Source organism: Tamandua tetradactyla, chromosome 10 (genome assembly GCF_023851605.1).
Source record: "Tamandua tetradactyla isolate mTamTet1 chromosome 10, mTamTet1.pri, whole genome shotgun sequence".
NCBI classification, from domain to species: Eukaryota; Metazoa; Chordata; class Mammalia; order Pilosa; family Myrmecophagidae; genus Tamandua; species Tamandua tetradactyla.
In genome coordinates, this window is record NC_135336.1 from 75,380,270 (window position 1) to 75,396,786 (window position 16,517).

The 16,517-nt window shown below is 36.2% G+C and overlaps 1 protein-coding gene across 2 annotated transcripts in view; it reads left to right on the forward strand.

The window, feature by feature from the left end:
• CXADR (CXADR cell adhesion molecule) overlaps positions 1 to 10,929 on the forward strand; it is a 70,343-nt gene extending 59,414 nt beyond the window's left edge. For both annotated transcript variants that reach the window (XM_077118746.1, XM_077118748.1), the window contains exons 4-7: positions 7,317 to 7,472; positions 8,427 to 8,549; positions 9,053 to 9,191; positions 10,451 to 10,929. In XM_077118746.1, coding sequence (XP_076974861.1) covers positions 7,317 to 7,472; positions 8,427 to 8,549; positions 9,053 to 9,191; positions 10,451 to 10,715 — 683 coding nt within the window. In that variant the 3' untranslated portion in view covers positions 10,716 to 10,929. The remainder of the gene's footprint in view (positions 1 to 7,316; positions 7,473 to 8,426; positions 8,550 to 9,052; positions 9,192 to 10,450) is intronic.
• Positions 10,930 to 16,517: the final 5,588 nt, after the last annotated feature.

A 16,517-nucleotide genomic window follows, 5' to 3' on the forward strand; every position in this document is an offset into this window, starting at 1 on the left:
GTTTTGTCTGATGGTTTTTTCACCATAAAATTATTTTTCCCTCTGTAATTAAAAACTATCTTAGGAGAGGTACTTTGAGACTATGCAAGATGTTTTGTTTCTCCTCAGACTTTTGCCCACTGATTTTAGCATCTATGATGGATCCTGTCCAGAGTCGGGGTATTTTTTTTTTAAAGCAGTCTCATTGAGATAAACGTACTATACAGTCATTCTGAGTGTACAGCAGTGGCTTTTAGTATCTATCAGAGATGTGCATTCATCACCACAATTTTAGAACATTTTCATTACTCCAAAAAGAAAAATCCCATACCCCTTAGCAATCACCTCTCAGTACTTCTATCCTTTCCCAGCCCTACATACCCCCGAATCTTTTTCTATCTCTCTAAATTTAATGTTCCACACAATACAAAAAAAAAGAAAAAAGAAAACCAAAAATAGCATGTTCCTGTATACCCTCCTATTGCTGTCACTTTATGTTAGTGTGTTACCTTTGTTACAATTGATAAAATTAAAATGACACTACTGTAGTGCATAGATTACATTGGGTATATTTTTCCTTCATGTACCACCTTATTCTTCACACCTTGTGATAGCGTCGTACATTTGATGTAATTGATGAAAGAACATTCTTATGCTTGTACCGTTAACCCCAGTCCATAGTCCAAACAGGGTTCACTGTGTTATACAGTGAACTACATGTGGAAATTTTGGGTCATGTATGTCACTAAAAGGACGGTTAGAAAGTAAAACTTGGGACTGTATAACACAGTGAACCCTTGTTCACTTGTGTGGTATGATGGACTGGGGTTAATGTACAAGTATAAGAATGTTTTTCATGAATTTTAACGATTAGATGACTGACACTATTACAAGGTGTTAATAATGGGGTGATTAGAATGGAATGATCATAAGTTAAGAATGTTTGCATTTGTTTGCTGTTATATATTTTTTAATTTAAAAATTAATAAATAAAAAAACAAAATAAAATAAAAGATAAAGCAGGTTACATTCCAAGGTTCCTGGGCAAGTATCTACAGTAGCTGCTTACCATGTTGCCTACAGTTCATCTCTAAGCCTGGACCAACACACTGGCATGTCACACTCCTCTGCTTAAATTTACTAAGGCATAGTACATATACGATGAAGTTAACATTTTAATATTGCAGGTTTTATCACCTGAGAAATGTATATGGCTATCAAGCAGGAATCTAATCATTCCAAGGAATTTCCCTTATGCCTGTTGCAATCAATATCCATTTTCCCAATTAGGTGGGAAAATATACCTAATATAAACTGGACTGTAGTTAATAGTAAATTTTTAATATTCTTTCATCAATTGTAACAAAGGCACCATACCAATGCATGGTATTAACAATAGGGGAGTATATGGGAACTTCATTTTTTACATGACTTTTTTGTAAACCAACAATTCTAATTTAGAAATAATTATAATTCTGAACAAACATGCTAAGTGAAAGAAACCAGCCACAAAGTACTACATATTGTATGATTCCATTTCTACAAAATGTAAATATTAATCTATAGAGACAAATAGATTAGTGGTTACGTAGGGGTGAGAAAGAATAGAGGAACTGAGAGGTGATTACTAAGGGGTATGAGGTTTTTCTTTTTGGAGTAATAAAAATGTTCTTAAATTGATTGTGGTGATGATTGCACAACTCTGTGAGTATACTAAAAGCCACTGGACACTTTGGATGGATTGCATGGTATGTGAATATATTTCAGTAAAACTGCTTTTAAAAATGTGTATACTGTATAACTCTTATTTATGTGATTCTAAAAGAAGCACAACTAAGCTATGGCACTAGAAATCTGATCTGTTGATCAGTAGCTAACTGGGATGGATATTGATTGCAACAGGCATAAGGGAAATTCCTTGGAATGATTAGATTCCTGCTTGATAGCCATATACATTTCTCAGGTGATAAAACCTGCAATATTAAAATGTTAACTTCATCGTATATGTACTATGCCTTAGTAAATTTAAGCAGAGGAGTGTGACATGCCAGTGTGTTGGTCCAGGCTTAGAGATGAACTGTAGGCAACATGGTAAGCAGCTACTGTAGATACTTGCCCAGGAACCTTGGAATGTAACCTGCTTTATCTTTTATTTTATTTTGTTTTTTTATTTATTAATTTTTAAATTAAAAAATATATAACAGCAAACAAATGCAAACATTCTTAACTTATGATCATTCCATTCTACATATATAATCAGTAATTCACAATGTCATCACATCATTGCATATTCATCATGATGATCATTTCTTAGAACATTTGTATCAATTCAAAAATAGAAATAAAAAGACTACAGAAACAAATTTCTACATACCATACCCCATACCTCTCCCTTTCATTGATCACTAGCATTTCAATCTACTAAATTTATTTTAACATTTGTTCCCCTTATTGTTTATTTTTATGCTGTATGTTTTACTCATCTGTTGATAAGGTAGATAAAAGAAGCATCAGACACAAGGTTTTCACAATTAACACAGTCACATTGTGAAAGCTATATCATTATACAATCATCATCAAGAAACATGACTACTGGAATACAGCTTTACATTTTCAGGCAGTTCCCTCCAGCCTTTCCATTACATCTTTTTTTTTTTTTTTTTACATGGGCAGGCACCAGGAATCGAACCCGGGTCCTCGGGCATGGCAGGCAAGCACTCTTACCTGCTGAGCCACCGTGGCCCCCTTTCCATTACATCTTGACTAACAAGGTGATATCTATTTAATGCATAAGAATAACCTCTAGGATAACCTCTCAACTCTGTTTGGAATCTCTTAGCCATTGACACTTTATTTTGTCTCATTTCGCTCTTCCCTCTTTTGTTTGAGAAGGTCTTCTCAATCCCTTGATGCTGAGTTCCACCTCATTCTAGGATTTCTATCCCACATTGCCAGGAAGGTCCACACCCCTGGGAGTCATGTCCCACATAGACAGGGGAAGGGTGGTGAGTTTGCTTGTTGTGTTGGCTGGAGAGAGAGACCACATCTGAGCAACAAAAGAGGCTCTCTTGGGGGTGACTCTTAGGCCTAATTTTAAGTAGGCTTGACGTATCCTTTCTGGGGTTAAGTTTCATATGAACAAAGCCTATAGCTTTGATTGTCCACACTGCTTGTGAGAATATCAGGAATTCAACTTGGGGAGGTTGAATTTCTTCCCGTTCTCACCATTCCCCAAAGGGGACTTTGCAAATACTTTTCCACTCACTGATCAAATCACTCTGGGATTCATCGGGGTATCACTCCTGGTGAACCAACAAAATCTCATGTCCTACCCAAGGTTCCATGTACTTACGTTGTTCAACCAACAATCTACATAAGTTATATTAGGAAATGCACTAGTCAAAATATAAATTTTGCACCAAATAAACATTTTTTGCTTTAGTCTCACACATAAGTTGAAATATTAAAATATCAATTACCATCTATTTTCAGCACCCTGCAATAATGACATTGCTTTGTTCTTCCTCATGCAAAAGCATTTTTAAAATTTGTACATTTAGTCACTATCATTATACACTCTAGGCATTCTTAGATTATACCTTCTCAATCTTTATCATCTATCTTTCTTTCTGATTTCATTTGTGCCCCCAGCCCTTGTCCCTATATCATTCTCACATTCAGCTTCATTCAGTGTTTTAACATAATTGTATTACAGTTAGGTAGTATTGTGCTGTCCATTTCTGAGTTTTTACATTCAGTCCTCTTGCACAATCTGTATCCCTTCAGCTCCACTTACCCAATATCTTAACCTATTCCTATCTCCTCATGGTCTCTGTTACCAACGAAATTCTCCAAGTTTATTCACTAATGTCAGTTCATATCAGTGAGACCATACAGTACTTGTCCTTTTGTTTCTGGCTAATCTCACTCAGCATGATGTTCTTAAGGTCCATCCATGTCATTACATACTTCATAACTTAATCTGTCTTACAGCTGGATAATATTCCATCGTATGTATATACCACAGTTTGTTTAGCCACCCCTTTGTTGATGGACATTTTGGCTGTTTCCATATCTTTGCAATTGTAAATAATGCTGCTATGACCATTAGTAAGCAGAGGAGTGTGACATGCCAGTGTGTTGGTCCAGGCTTAGAGATGAATTGTAGGCACATGGTAAGCAGCTACTGTAGATACTTGCCCAGGAACTTTGGAATGTAACCTTTGGTGTGCAAATGTCCGTTTGTGTCCTTGCCCTCATGTCCTTTGAGTAGAGACAGCATATAGATGGGTCCTGTTCCCTAATCCATTCTGCCAGTCCATGTCCCCAGAGTGGGAAGCTTAATCCATCAATATTCAGTGTTATTACTGCACATGTAGTACCCTCCTCTACCATTTTGCATTTTGGCTTTTATATGTCCTTCTAATTTTCCTTCTTTTTTCCTTTACTCATAGTCTTCCTTTCTACACTCTTCTCCACACCTCTCTCTTCTGTCTTCGTATCTGTCTCTAGTGCTCCCTTTTGTATTTCTTGCCTCTGCAAGAAATTCTTGTTCTCTTGATCACAAATTCTCTCAGTGATTTTTTTGTCTGAAAATGTTTTAATTTCTCCCTCATTTTTGAAGGACAGTTTTGCTGGATATAGAATTCTTGGTTGGCAGTTTTTCTCTTTTAGTAGTTTAAATATATTATCCCACTGTCTTCTCACCTCCATGGTTTCTGTTGAGAAATCTACTCATAGTCTTATTGGGCTTCCCTTGCATGTGATGGATTGCTTTTCTCTTGCTGCTTTCAAGATTCTCTCTTTCTCTTTGACGTCCGACATTCTGATTAGTAAATGTCTTGGATACATCTATTTGGACCTATTCTCTTTTGGGGAACGCTGCAGTTCTCGGATCTGTGATTTTAAGTCTTTCGTAAGAGTTGGTAAATTTTCAGTGATAATTTCCTCCATTAGTTTTTCTCCTCCTTTTCCCTTCTCTTCTCCTTCTGGGACACCCACAACACGTATATTTATGTGCTTCATATTGTCCTTCAGTTCCCTCAGTTCTTGCTCATGTTTTTCCATTTTTTTCCCTATGTTTTCTTTTTCTTGTTGGGTTTCAGATGTTCCATCCTCCAGTTCACTAATCCTGTGTTCTGCCTCTTGAAATCTACCATTGTAGGTTTCCATTCTTTTTTCATCTCTTCTACCGTGCCTTTCATTCCCATAAGTTCTGTGATTTTTTTTCAGACTTTCCATTTCTTCTTTTTGTTCATTCCTTGCCTTCTTTATATCCTCCCTCAATTCATTGATTTGATTTTTGATGAGCTTTTCCATGTCTGTTTGAATATTCCTAATTAATTGTTTTAACTCTTGTATCTCATTTGAATTGTTGGTTAGTTCCTTTGACTGAGCCATGTCTTCAGTTTTCCTAATGTGAGTCATTATATTTTGCTGGCATCTAGGCATTTAATTACATTAATTAGTTTATTCTGGAGATTTTTTCCACTTATTTTACCTAGGATTTTCTTGCTGGATGACTTTGTTGTCTGTCTGTTCTTTGACATTCAGTTCAGCTTATTCTGGACCACTAACTTAGGTTTTGTTTAACAGAGCAGAATATTTCAGTTCTTGTTTTCTTGTTTCTTGCCCTGCCTGTATGGTACCTTCCCCCCATCCCCACCCCTTAGGAGGGAGTTCTTAGGTATTATACACCCCAGCCCGATTTTCCCAGACCAAATTTGCCTCCTGTCAAGAGGAAAGAGAGCATGTGTCAGTTTCCCCTAAGGGTGAGACCGAGCAGGTTGAAAGACTTTCCTGTGAAGTCTCTGGACTCTGTGTTTTTCCTCTCTTCCCCAGTATGTGGTGCTTGTCTGCCTGCAGGCCCCACCAGCATAAGGTGATGCAGTAGCTTTAACTTCAGCCGACTATCCCTGCTGGGGGCGTGGTCAGACAGCAGATCAGTTGTAGGCTGGCTTTAATTGCTTCAATTTTCCAAACCCTGGGGTCTGAATTCCTTGAGGGAGGGAATCCACCTGAGCTGGGTCCCACCCCTCTTCTGGGGAAGGCAAAGGCTCCAGATAGACTCTCAAACAAGCTTGTTTCTCTCTGTGCCTTGGGTATTTGCAGCCTGAGAAGCCCTGCCACTCTATTCAAAGGCAACCCAGCCTTTGTAGAAACACAGCCACAAAAAAAGAAATAGAAAAAATCCTTCTTAGAGCAGGACCCCAGTTCCTTGGGTTTGCTAATCAAGAGCATAAGTTGGTATGTTGCTTTGTGTACTTTTAGATCCTATATGTCCCCTCCATTCCTTCAGGGCCCAGATCCTTTCAAGTATATGTGCTATCTGATCCAAAAAAAACTCTGTTTTTTTCTTTTTTTCTTTTTCTGCCAGCCCTGCCCCCTCGGCACTGGGGCAAAAATCAGCAGCTTCAGCTTTGAGGGGGTTCAGCTGAGCTGGCGGCCTATTTTTAGTAGTCAGAATTTGTGCATTAATTCCACAGTTGGAGCTTAGTTGTGCTCAGCCCCTGCTGCTAGTAATGTCCGTTTCCTTTCCCCTCTGGGAAGCAGCCTGTGGGGGAGGGGCACCAGCCTCAGCTGCTTGGGGCACTCACCATTATGGGTGGGTTCACAGCCGGTCCAGCTGGTCCAGACTGGGGTACACTGTGTGTCTGGTCACTGATGTGGTCACAGCAGTTGTTCTGTCCTGTTCCTGGCTATTAAGTAGCTGCTCGAGCGAACGAACTAAATCCCACACCTTGCTAGGCCGCCATCTTGGCACCCTCTCTCCTGATATCTTTTTTATAACTACCCTTTGGAAGGTATTGAATGATGTAAACGCACAATGTTAATTAGTCCTTGCTGTAGTAAGCAGATGGCCCCAGTTATCAGAATTATTTATTGTAAACTCCCTGGTTGACATAGCAGCACCCAGAGGGATGTGACTTGGCACATACTCCCAAAAGGCTGCATGTCAAGCATGGAATAAAAAATAGGTAAGTAATGGGTTGAGAAACTTCCTTGAGTCTTAAGTAGTCCAATCCACAACATCCTTGCTTTTCTCCAGTGCACCCCATGGAATGAAGGGGCACAGAGCTGCATCTGAGATGTTGTCAGACCTCCTAGCCAATGCTGACTGCCTGAGCTCATTCTTGCGTATTTTGTGTTAATTAAAGCTTAGCAAACTGGTGTTGAAAACCTGTTGTGCCTTTCCAGTCTTTTTTGTCAATTCTGAACCCAGGATGAACTGATAATGAATGAGTCAATGTTTGTGCTGCATGCTGTGCATTTACATATCCATTCTAAAAATACATTCCATTCTTTTGTATAATGTTTTAATTTATTTCCTTCTTCAGTTAAGCCTTCCGGTATAAGGTGTTACATTGATGGATCAGAAGAAATTGGAAATGACTTTAAACTAAAATGTGAATCAAAAGAAGGTTCTCTTCCATTACAATATGAATGGCAAAAATTGAGTAACTCGCAGAAAATACCCACCTCATGGTCAGCAGGTACTGCAGATTATATAATTTGGATTTAAATACAGTGTGGCTTGTGTGTGTTTGTGTATTTTTTTAGTTGCCTTTTTTATTCAGAACAATCAGAGTTACAAAGAAATTTACTCAGTGTTTTGTAATGACATCCTAGTGTAAAGGAATAAATATTTATATAATGATGTCACTGTTTAGGATATTATTCATTATTTTGTGATGGACTTTAAAAAAAATTGCTGATAATACTGATGGGAAATGTTCAGAATCATGAATTATATAGTGGCTAAATGATACCAAAAGTTGGGTCTTGAGTGCTTTGTCTAGTTAATAATTCTTACTGGAAATACAGCAATTTAGCCATGGTATATATGTAAATAAGAAAACCTGTGTGATGCCAACTAGAAAGTTACCTCCTTGTTTAACTGACCTGTTAGTTCAAACTGATTACCAACTTCAGGAATATAACATTTAAACGTCATCTACCCTCCCTTCATCCTCCCCACCCTGATCCTGAGTAGAATTACTTCCCACTGCTGTTTTTTGTCTTTTTTTCTTTTCAAACCAGGAGACCCAGGTAGATGGTCTAAGGTCCCTTCTGACTTTCTCTTGTGTGTTTCTTCCATCTGTGGGTATAACACAGGTGCTTGCAAATTTTCCTGCTGCAAAATTTGCTAGAGCCTAAAATGGGTTTGCAAACTGCTATCCACTGGACCAGTACCTCTGCTTCAGCTTTGGCTCTACATGCCTGGCTAAGGGGATCATGATTACTTTCTCCTTCATACAAGTGAACCAGAGGCATGCTTGAACTCTAGAGATACAAATGTAGCTCTCTACAAGTTTTTTCCTACACTCAGCTTCAGCCCGTTGTGCTTTTAACTGAATTGTCAAAATCGGTAGGGTTTGCCTTTACTAAGAACTCAGCTAAGAAGAGTAAAAATTGCTCTTGTTCTTTTTTTTCCCCCTGCCCCATAGAAATGAGCTCACCTATTATAGCTATTAAAAATGCCAGTACTGAGTATTCTGGGACATACAGCTGTACTGTCAGCAACAGAGTGGGTTCAGAACAGTGCTTGCTACACCTGGACGTTGTTCCTCGTAGGTACCCTTTTCTGTCTTTTGTGAAAACATTGTTTTGTTTCGGTTAATATTGTGCAGCCCTCTTTAGATTAAGTCAGCAAGTGCATGTTGAGGGTAGGTGGGTGCTGACTTTGAGCACAGTGCTCTGTGGCTTGATTATTAATAAAACCTTCAGTATTGTATCAACATTATATGAAGATGATAAAGAGATGTCAGATCATCTCTTGTGTACCAAATTAGACATTTTAAATATGAGTAGCTTATGGCATACTTATGTGCTAAGCAAGATAACTTTGAATATTAAAGTATTTTAGCCTTTTTTTAAATCAATTTTTATGCTTGAAGTAGATTATATATTTCAGAGGAAAGTTCTTTAAATGGACTTTTCTTTCCTGTATCAAAAAGGCTGTATAATTTGTCTTTGAAAGTGAATACATGCAACATAATCAACGTGTATCCTACCTTCAGTATGAAATAGATTTTTTATAGTTAATTATATTCTTATTAATATCTTATTCTAGCTTCAAATAGAGTTGGAACAATTGTGGGAGCCATTATAGGAGTTTTGCTTGCTCTTTTGATCATTGGTCTTATCATCTTTTGCTGTCGTAAAAAGCGCAGAGAAGAAAAATATGAAAAGGAAGTTCATCATGATATCAGGTAATTAAATGAAAGAGGGCTCAACTGATGCATTTCAGATGTATTATGTCTCAGAAGTATTAGTTCTCCATCCAAAGTATCACCTCTATGAGAATTGAATAATTCTTCCATCTGTGGGAGATGCACCACATTTGGAAGCTATTGCTTTGAATTTCAAGTGTTCATATTAACCACTTTCATTGTGGTCCCCCCATCCCCAGCAGTTTTTCTGGACCCTACTTTACCCCAACTGCTGAATCAAGTGAGATGGATAGTTAGAACTATTGATAATATACTTGATTTTCTAAAATATTCTAAACCAGTAGATCTTTACTAGTAGTGCACCTTGAATTATAGATCTTTTAAAAATAATAACACTTGATTTCTGTTATACCCTGGAAATTGACATTTTTTAGGACCAGGGAGTGAGTTCTGGACACTTGTATTTTTAAATGTACCAGATAACTCATAAATATATATATATATATCTTCTTTGCTGCTGTTTGGTATGAAAATCCTTATGCCTGAATTCCCAGTTTTTGCAAACTTAAATTTGCAAGGCTTTCTGCTAAGGTTTTACATAACCAACTTTCATATATATCAAAAAAAAAAAAAAATATATATATATATATATATATTTTGCTTTTGTAGCTTTTGTGCTTTTTCAACTATGAAGTATTACATGAATGTAACTAGTTTATCTTGAAAAGTGACCCTAGAATCTGAAAACATTTGAGATTTGTTCCTTTTAAGACAGCATAAGATAGTCTCTAATTAAAATGTTAAATTGGGAACATATGATTTTTTATTTTTGCCCCTGCTTCTCCTTTCTTTTTTGTGTAACATAAATGTACTTTTTGTATACTTAGTATTTGAACTGTCAGGGTTCTTCAGAGAAACAGAACCAGCAGGATATGACATTAATTTTAAATAATTGGCTTACATGCTATGGAAGCTGGCAAATCTGAAATTAATAGGGCATGCCAGCAGGCTGGAAATTCTGGCAAGAGTTGTTTCAGCCTTGAGGCAGAATTTCTTCTCAGGAAACCTCAGGTTTTTTAAGTCAATTGATTGTAGGGACTAAGCCAACTTACAAAGTCCTGCAGTGCAGCACCTTGGCCAGTCGACCAAACAACTGGGCATCTTAATCTAGCCTATTAAATTAACCACCACATTACTTAGATGATCTCCTTTCACCTCTATCCATGATTCACAGCTGACGTAAGTGTAAGCTTTCACAAACTTGTTCTTTTAACTTGTTTGAGGACTTTGCTTTCCAGGGAAGATGTGCCTCCTCCAAAGAGCCGCACTTCCACAGCCAGGAGCTACATTGGCAGCAACCATTCATCCCTGGGATCCATGTCTCCTTCCAACATGGAAGGATATTCCAAGACTCAGTATAACCAAGTCCCAAGTGAAGACTTTGAACGCGCTCCTCAGAGCTCAACTTTTGCTCCTGCCAAGGTGGCTGCCCCTAACCTGAGTAGAATGGGAGCGGTGCCTGTGATGATTCCAGCACAGAGCAAGGATGGGTCTATCGTATGAGAGCTTCCGTGTCTTTCCTGTGCATTCTCCACGTTTCTTCTCTTCTCTTGACACAGAAAACCTATTTTATTTTAAATTAGGTTACCACCCTTAAAATGTATCAAAAGAATTTCATCAGAGACTGTAAGACACTTACTTGAACAATTTTGTTTGGTTAAATTGAAACACTAATGGCATTAAAGTTACAAAAGATAAATTCACCCTGTAAAAAAGATGGCTTTTCTTTAGGAGATTGATTTTATAGGCGATTAAATATCAATATTTAAGTAACATATAGCACTTTGAACACGAAATAATAGGTGAAGAAATTGATGAACTTACATGCACACCAAGTTGATACTTGAATCATTTGAAAGTGATGCTTTATAATTTCTATCATTAAGTTCAGGATGCCTTTCTTAATTTATAAGCCAATATCCCATCCCCCACCCACCCCCAAATTAGTAAAGAAACATTCATGGCAGAATACTTACATACATATGTGCTATTCTTATTTTTATTGCTTCTTTAAAAATTCTAAATTTGTTTGGAGTAACTTTGGTAATGTAGAAAATACTACAGTGGTTTAGAAATTAACGAGTTTTACTTTTGAGTTAGTCATTCATAAACCTTGTCTGTGAAGTGATTTGAGTATCTAACTGATAAACTTTTGCTACCACCAACAGGGACATAGTACTGTGCTTTTATTTGCTTAAGTGAAGAAGCCACTATCCAATTCAGTTAGAAAACGCTGTCAGCTACATACTGAGATGCCAGTAGTAGGCAGTATTGGTGCCGTAGTGGGGACAGAGTTTATTGATGAATGATCCAAGGCATTTGAAGCCTTGAGGTCTCTAGCAGTCTTCAGAAGAGCAACTGGCAGGTCCAGGACATAAGGGTTTAGTACTGTGCTTTATTCACTGAACTAACGCCTTGACCTAGGCTCTTTAAAATGAATGGCTGTTGCCAACTAAACACTGCTTCTTCACTTTAGGTGATATTTTTCTAATAAGAAAATATTACACATTTATTATTTGGTTGTTGTAGTTGAAATTCCCTAACTACTGGTTCCAAATGATTTTTTTTTTTTTGGCTGGTTTTGTTTTGTTTTGTTTTGTTTTCTGATGTTGCATATGTTATTGTTCTAGAGACATGTAATTCTAAATTTACCTTCCTCTATGTGGTTCCTGGAGGAAATTTTCCTCATAGACTCAGAATGATGAAATGTATTTTAAAGAGAGTAAGTTTCCTCCATCAGTTCTATACTTCAGACTTGGGAGGATGTTTATTTGCTGTTGTATGACCAACATGTTTTTTGTGTAGTTACAGAAAATCAAGTTGAGTTTGGAAAAAGTTTAAGTCTTAGTTTTGTGAAAGTGGTTTTTTCTTTTAAAAAATTAGGAAAATAAATAAAAAGGACTTAAAAAAAAAAACACATCTAACTGCCAAATGTGTTGAACACTGTTTAGAAGAAGAAAGTGAATTTATTGTACTTGAAGATGATAAGGGAGTGTGGACTTAGTAGAATGCACCAGCAGTTTCTCTGTAGTGAATAAGATCTGCAATAAATTATTTCACTATCTCTAAAACCTTTTCCCTAGATTTTAATAGGGAATTGTTTTCTGTTAACTTCTTTGGGTGCTGAGATAGCAAATGCCATATTATAAGTTAATATTGGCATGAATTTGCAATTAGGCAGAGTATTATATACACTTTTTCATGATAAGCTTAAGCTGAATATCTGTGTAATGGATCAATGTATAGTTTTACATGATTAGAAGCATTTTTAAAAAAGGGTTCTTAACTTTGCATAAAATTACTTTTACACTTGTGTTAGCTTTCATCTGTGCCTTTTGGGTAATTTAATTTTTATTATGAATTTCTGGTGCCTATGAACTAGCTATCACCTTTTAGGTGCTAGAGGTGAAGGTACTTTTTCCAAAATGCATCACTGTGACACCTTTCTAGCCTCACTTTTAATATTGCTTCTTCTCTGGACTTTTTAGATGATTTAAAAATGTCAACATACCCGGCACTCTTTGACTGTGTTCATGGCTTCTGATTTTATAACATTGACTCTTCTGAATGCCAGGTGTCTGGCCTGTTTTATATTAATATAATTTATTTCTAAGATATTATAAGAATAAATTAAAAGTAGAACACAAACTTAAATAATACAGAAGTTTTGATCCTTCCTATTCTAGATTTTTATATAATGAAGATTATGTTATTAATCTAAGTAGAACCTGTTAACAAATGGTGGATATGTGTAAGACCTCTTTCCCTTAGTTTTCATGTCTGTCTAGGATGTGACTACCAGTGATCTCTTCCAACTACAATCTGAGAATAACCTTATAAAAAAATCATGTGTATCTAGAAGAGACTTATTGGGTATGATTAAGCTTAGGGGACAGAACTTAGTTTTTTTTGGCTTATGACTCCAGCTTCTTTCATTCTAAATTGTATTCGATCCAAAAGTCAGAAAATATCGCTGATAACTTCCCCAGAATTCTCACTTGAGCCAGAGATCAAATATTTGTTCTTGGATATTATCACTGATCATCAAGAAGTTTGACAAAAATTTGTTATTAAAGTACTTCCATTTGAGAGCCAAGCAACATCAGCCAAGGATGGCATTACATCTCCGAAGCAAAATTGTTCACTTCTGCATTAAACCTAGAGTCTTGACACCACCTTTAAATTACATAGGATAACTTGAAAAGAAATGATACTGTGGACTGTGTGGTTCTGTGATTTGAATGCAGAATAGTTTACAGGTATTGTTTTTCTTGTTGACAAGTCTTACTGATTTTCTTCTGTTGGAAATTAGAAAGTCTTCATTGATCAGATCACTTGCTTTCTATTTGGGCTGTCTGCTATGGAGTTGTTAGAACAGAAACGCAGCCTGAGTGTGTCTTAGGGTAAGATTAATTTGAAGAAACTCAAACCATTATCCTTATAGATTGTGAATATGAGGAAATAATAATTATTTGCCTCAAGATAAAAGCATCAGTTTACATGGTTTACTTTTACCACTCCTCAATTCAGAAAATATTTCATTTAGAATTGAGTCCTAGAAATTTGGAGCATTAGCTCAAGGACAAGTAAATATTTTGATTCAGTATAAAAAGGACCCATTGCATGAAGTTGGATATCAAATTCTGTATGGTATGGCTTCTTAAAATAATTATTCTTGGTGTCTGTGTGTGCAAGTATGTAAATTTGAAATGTGACTTTTAAAGTTTTCTCTAATTTTTGTCTCAACAGTATTTAGGGCTTTCAGATGCCTTCTAGTGTGAACAGAAAAAATCCTTATTTTATGTGGTTAATGCTTTGATGTGTCATGTAAGGAGTAGCTTGTAGAAAATGGTGGTACAATTTTAACTTTTTAGTGGCTTGTGACATTATATATATATATGTACATATAACTTTATAGCATTCCGGTGTTTAGCAGTATAAATGTTCTGGGCAAGTTTTAATATTTCAAATGCCTTTGGATATTCCTGCAATAAAGGCAGCACCCTCTGCATTAGGACTTATTATTCATTTTGCCTATTGTAACACTAAAATAGTCTATAACTGAGTACAACTTCTGTTTATAATTGTTATAGAAATAGGGAAGGATAATAAATTTGTGAATTGTGGTTCTGTTTATACCTCTTTAGGCAATAGTGGTCATTTAATTTATGACTGTTAACACCAGCACATATCTGCTGCATCTGGCCTCTTAGTATTAATGAAAATTTTACAAAGTACCCTATTTTGTAATTTAAAAGTAGGTGGACATCAATTAGGTTTGGTTGGAAGCTGAAAGCTACAGTCAAAGGAGAATTTTATGTTTTCTATTAATTTTTTTAATGACACAAGGGTTAAGAGAACCACAATTCATTCATTTCTTTATTTTTGTCCCTAACTCTGAATTTTAGTGATAAATACACTTGTACTACTGACAAAGTATTTTGACACTTCACACATGCATCAATAGTGTCAGTTTTTAAATGATTTTGCGTTTAAAGTTTCTGGCTTAAGTATTCAATGGTGCAGATTTTGAAATTTGTAAAAATAAAATTTCTTTTAAAAAACAAAACTTGCTCTAATTTTGTGACCTTGTATACTTTTGAAATAAAATGAAGAAAACAGTTTTCTGCCTCACAATTAAGAGTATGGTGTGGCTTCATTGTACCTTTTTGTTGTCTACTAAAGCGTCAGTATGGCATTCTTCCCTACTTTCATGAGTCAAGTTTCTATTTTTCCCTTTATAACCTTTATAAACAGAATAAAAAGTACAACAATCACATATGAATGAAACCATGTCAAACGTGTGTATTTAATATGACACTGTACATGATCTATGATGTGATATGTTTGGAGTTGAAACCTCCAAAGTTCTGGATCATTTCAGAATTTCCAGCGTGAACTCAAGTGTTCCACATGCACTAGAATGCATACATATATGCATTAAATACACACAACCTCTGTGTGTGGCTTAAAATTATGTTCACTGGCTCTTAACAGTGATTTTGGGAAAAAGCAGGATGTGGTATTAATGTTTCTTTAAGAAAACATTTTGAGGAGTATTTTGTGTATTACCGAGGTTTTTCAGTCTTGGCACTGTTAACATTTTGGACCAAGCAATTCTTTATTGTGGGGCACACTGTCCTGTACATACATTGCAGGATGTGTCGCAGCATCCTTGGCCTCTACCCACTGGATGCTTCTAGCATTCTCCCCGCCTCCCCCCAAGTTGTGACAACCAAAAATGTCTCCAAACATTACCAGATGTCCTGGGGCAGGGGCGGCAAAATCACCTCCAATAGAAACCCACTGGATTATATACTCATGTGACATTTTCTACGTGGGGCAAAGAGGTAAAGATCACACACTTTGGGATCAGATGTATTAGAATACTACCTATTACTAGATTTACTTTGTTTCCTATGCTTAGAAGTGCCTGTTTCATAGAGGATGTTGTGAGAGGTTAAAGAAATAAAATTGATAGAATAATTTGTTAGAAGCTGACTAGATACTCACTGTGATAATTAATTTTATGTGTCAGTTTGGCCAGATTATGGTGCCCAGTTTGTGGGGTATTTTGTAGATGGGATTAGCATCAGTTGACCTTTTTGTGTGTGTGTGGTATGAATTTCATTTATTGAAACAGTATTTCTCACCTTTCTCAAAATAGAAGACTGCAAAAATTAAAAGTGTTTTGTCAAGCTGCAGAAAAAATAGGTATAATGAAAATACTTTTACCTCTCCTTGGGATAGTAATGATGGTACCCAGAATTTCAAAGAATTGTGATGACAATAAACTAAGAGAAACTACTGGGTATAATTTAATTCCTATAATTTATACCAAGTTTCAGTCTGCAGCTCAAAAGGCTCGGTCATAACGTTGGTAATGAAATCCCAATAGAAGTACTGATGACATTGAGACTATCAAAAACAATTATTTGCTGTTAAATAAAAGTGGTCTTAATTTTAAGGCAAAGACATTATTTAGATGTTATTTCTAAATGCAGTAAACACAGTGGCGAAAAGATTAGGAATCCAATCCCAAAAACTAAACTCGGTGTTTTGCTGGTATTCCTGAAGTATAAATCAAACTTACTTTGTTGTTTTGATACATGATTATTTTTAAATTGCTGAATGTTAATAGAGAAGAAAATTGTTGCTCCAAGGTAACTGCAGAAAAGAATCTATCAAGTTCTCCTCGATCATAGTCATCTAAAGAATTTCTGGAGCTAATGAAGAACCCATAAGTAAATTTCAGTCTACTTAACTAAGAAATAATATAACCTTCATCAAATTGTTTCTCCTTGT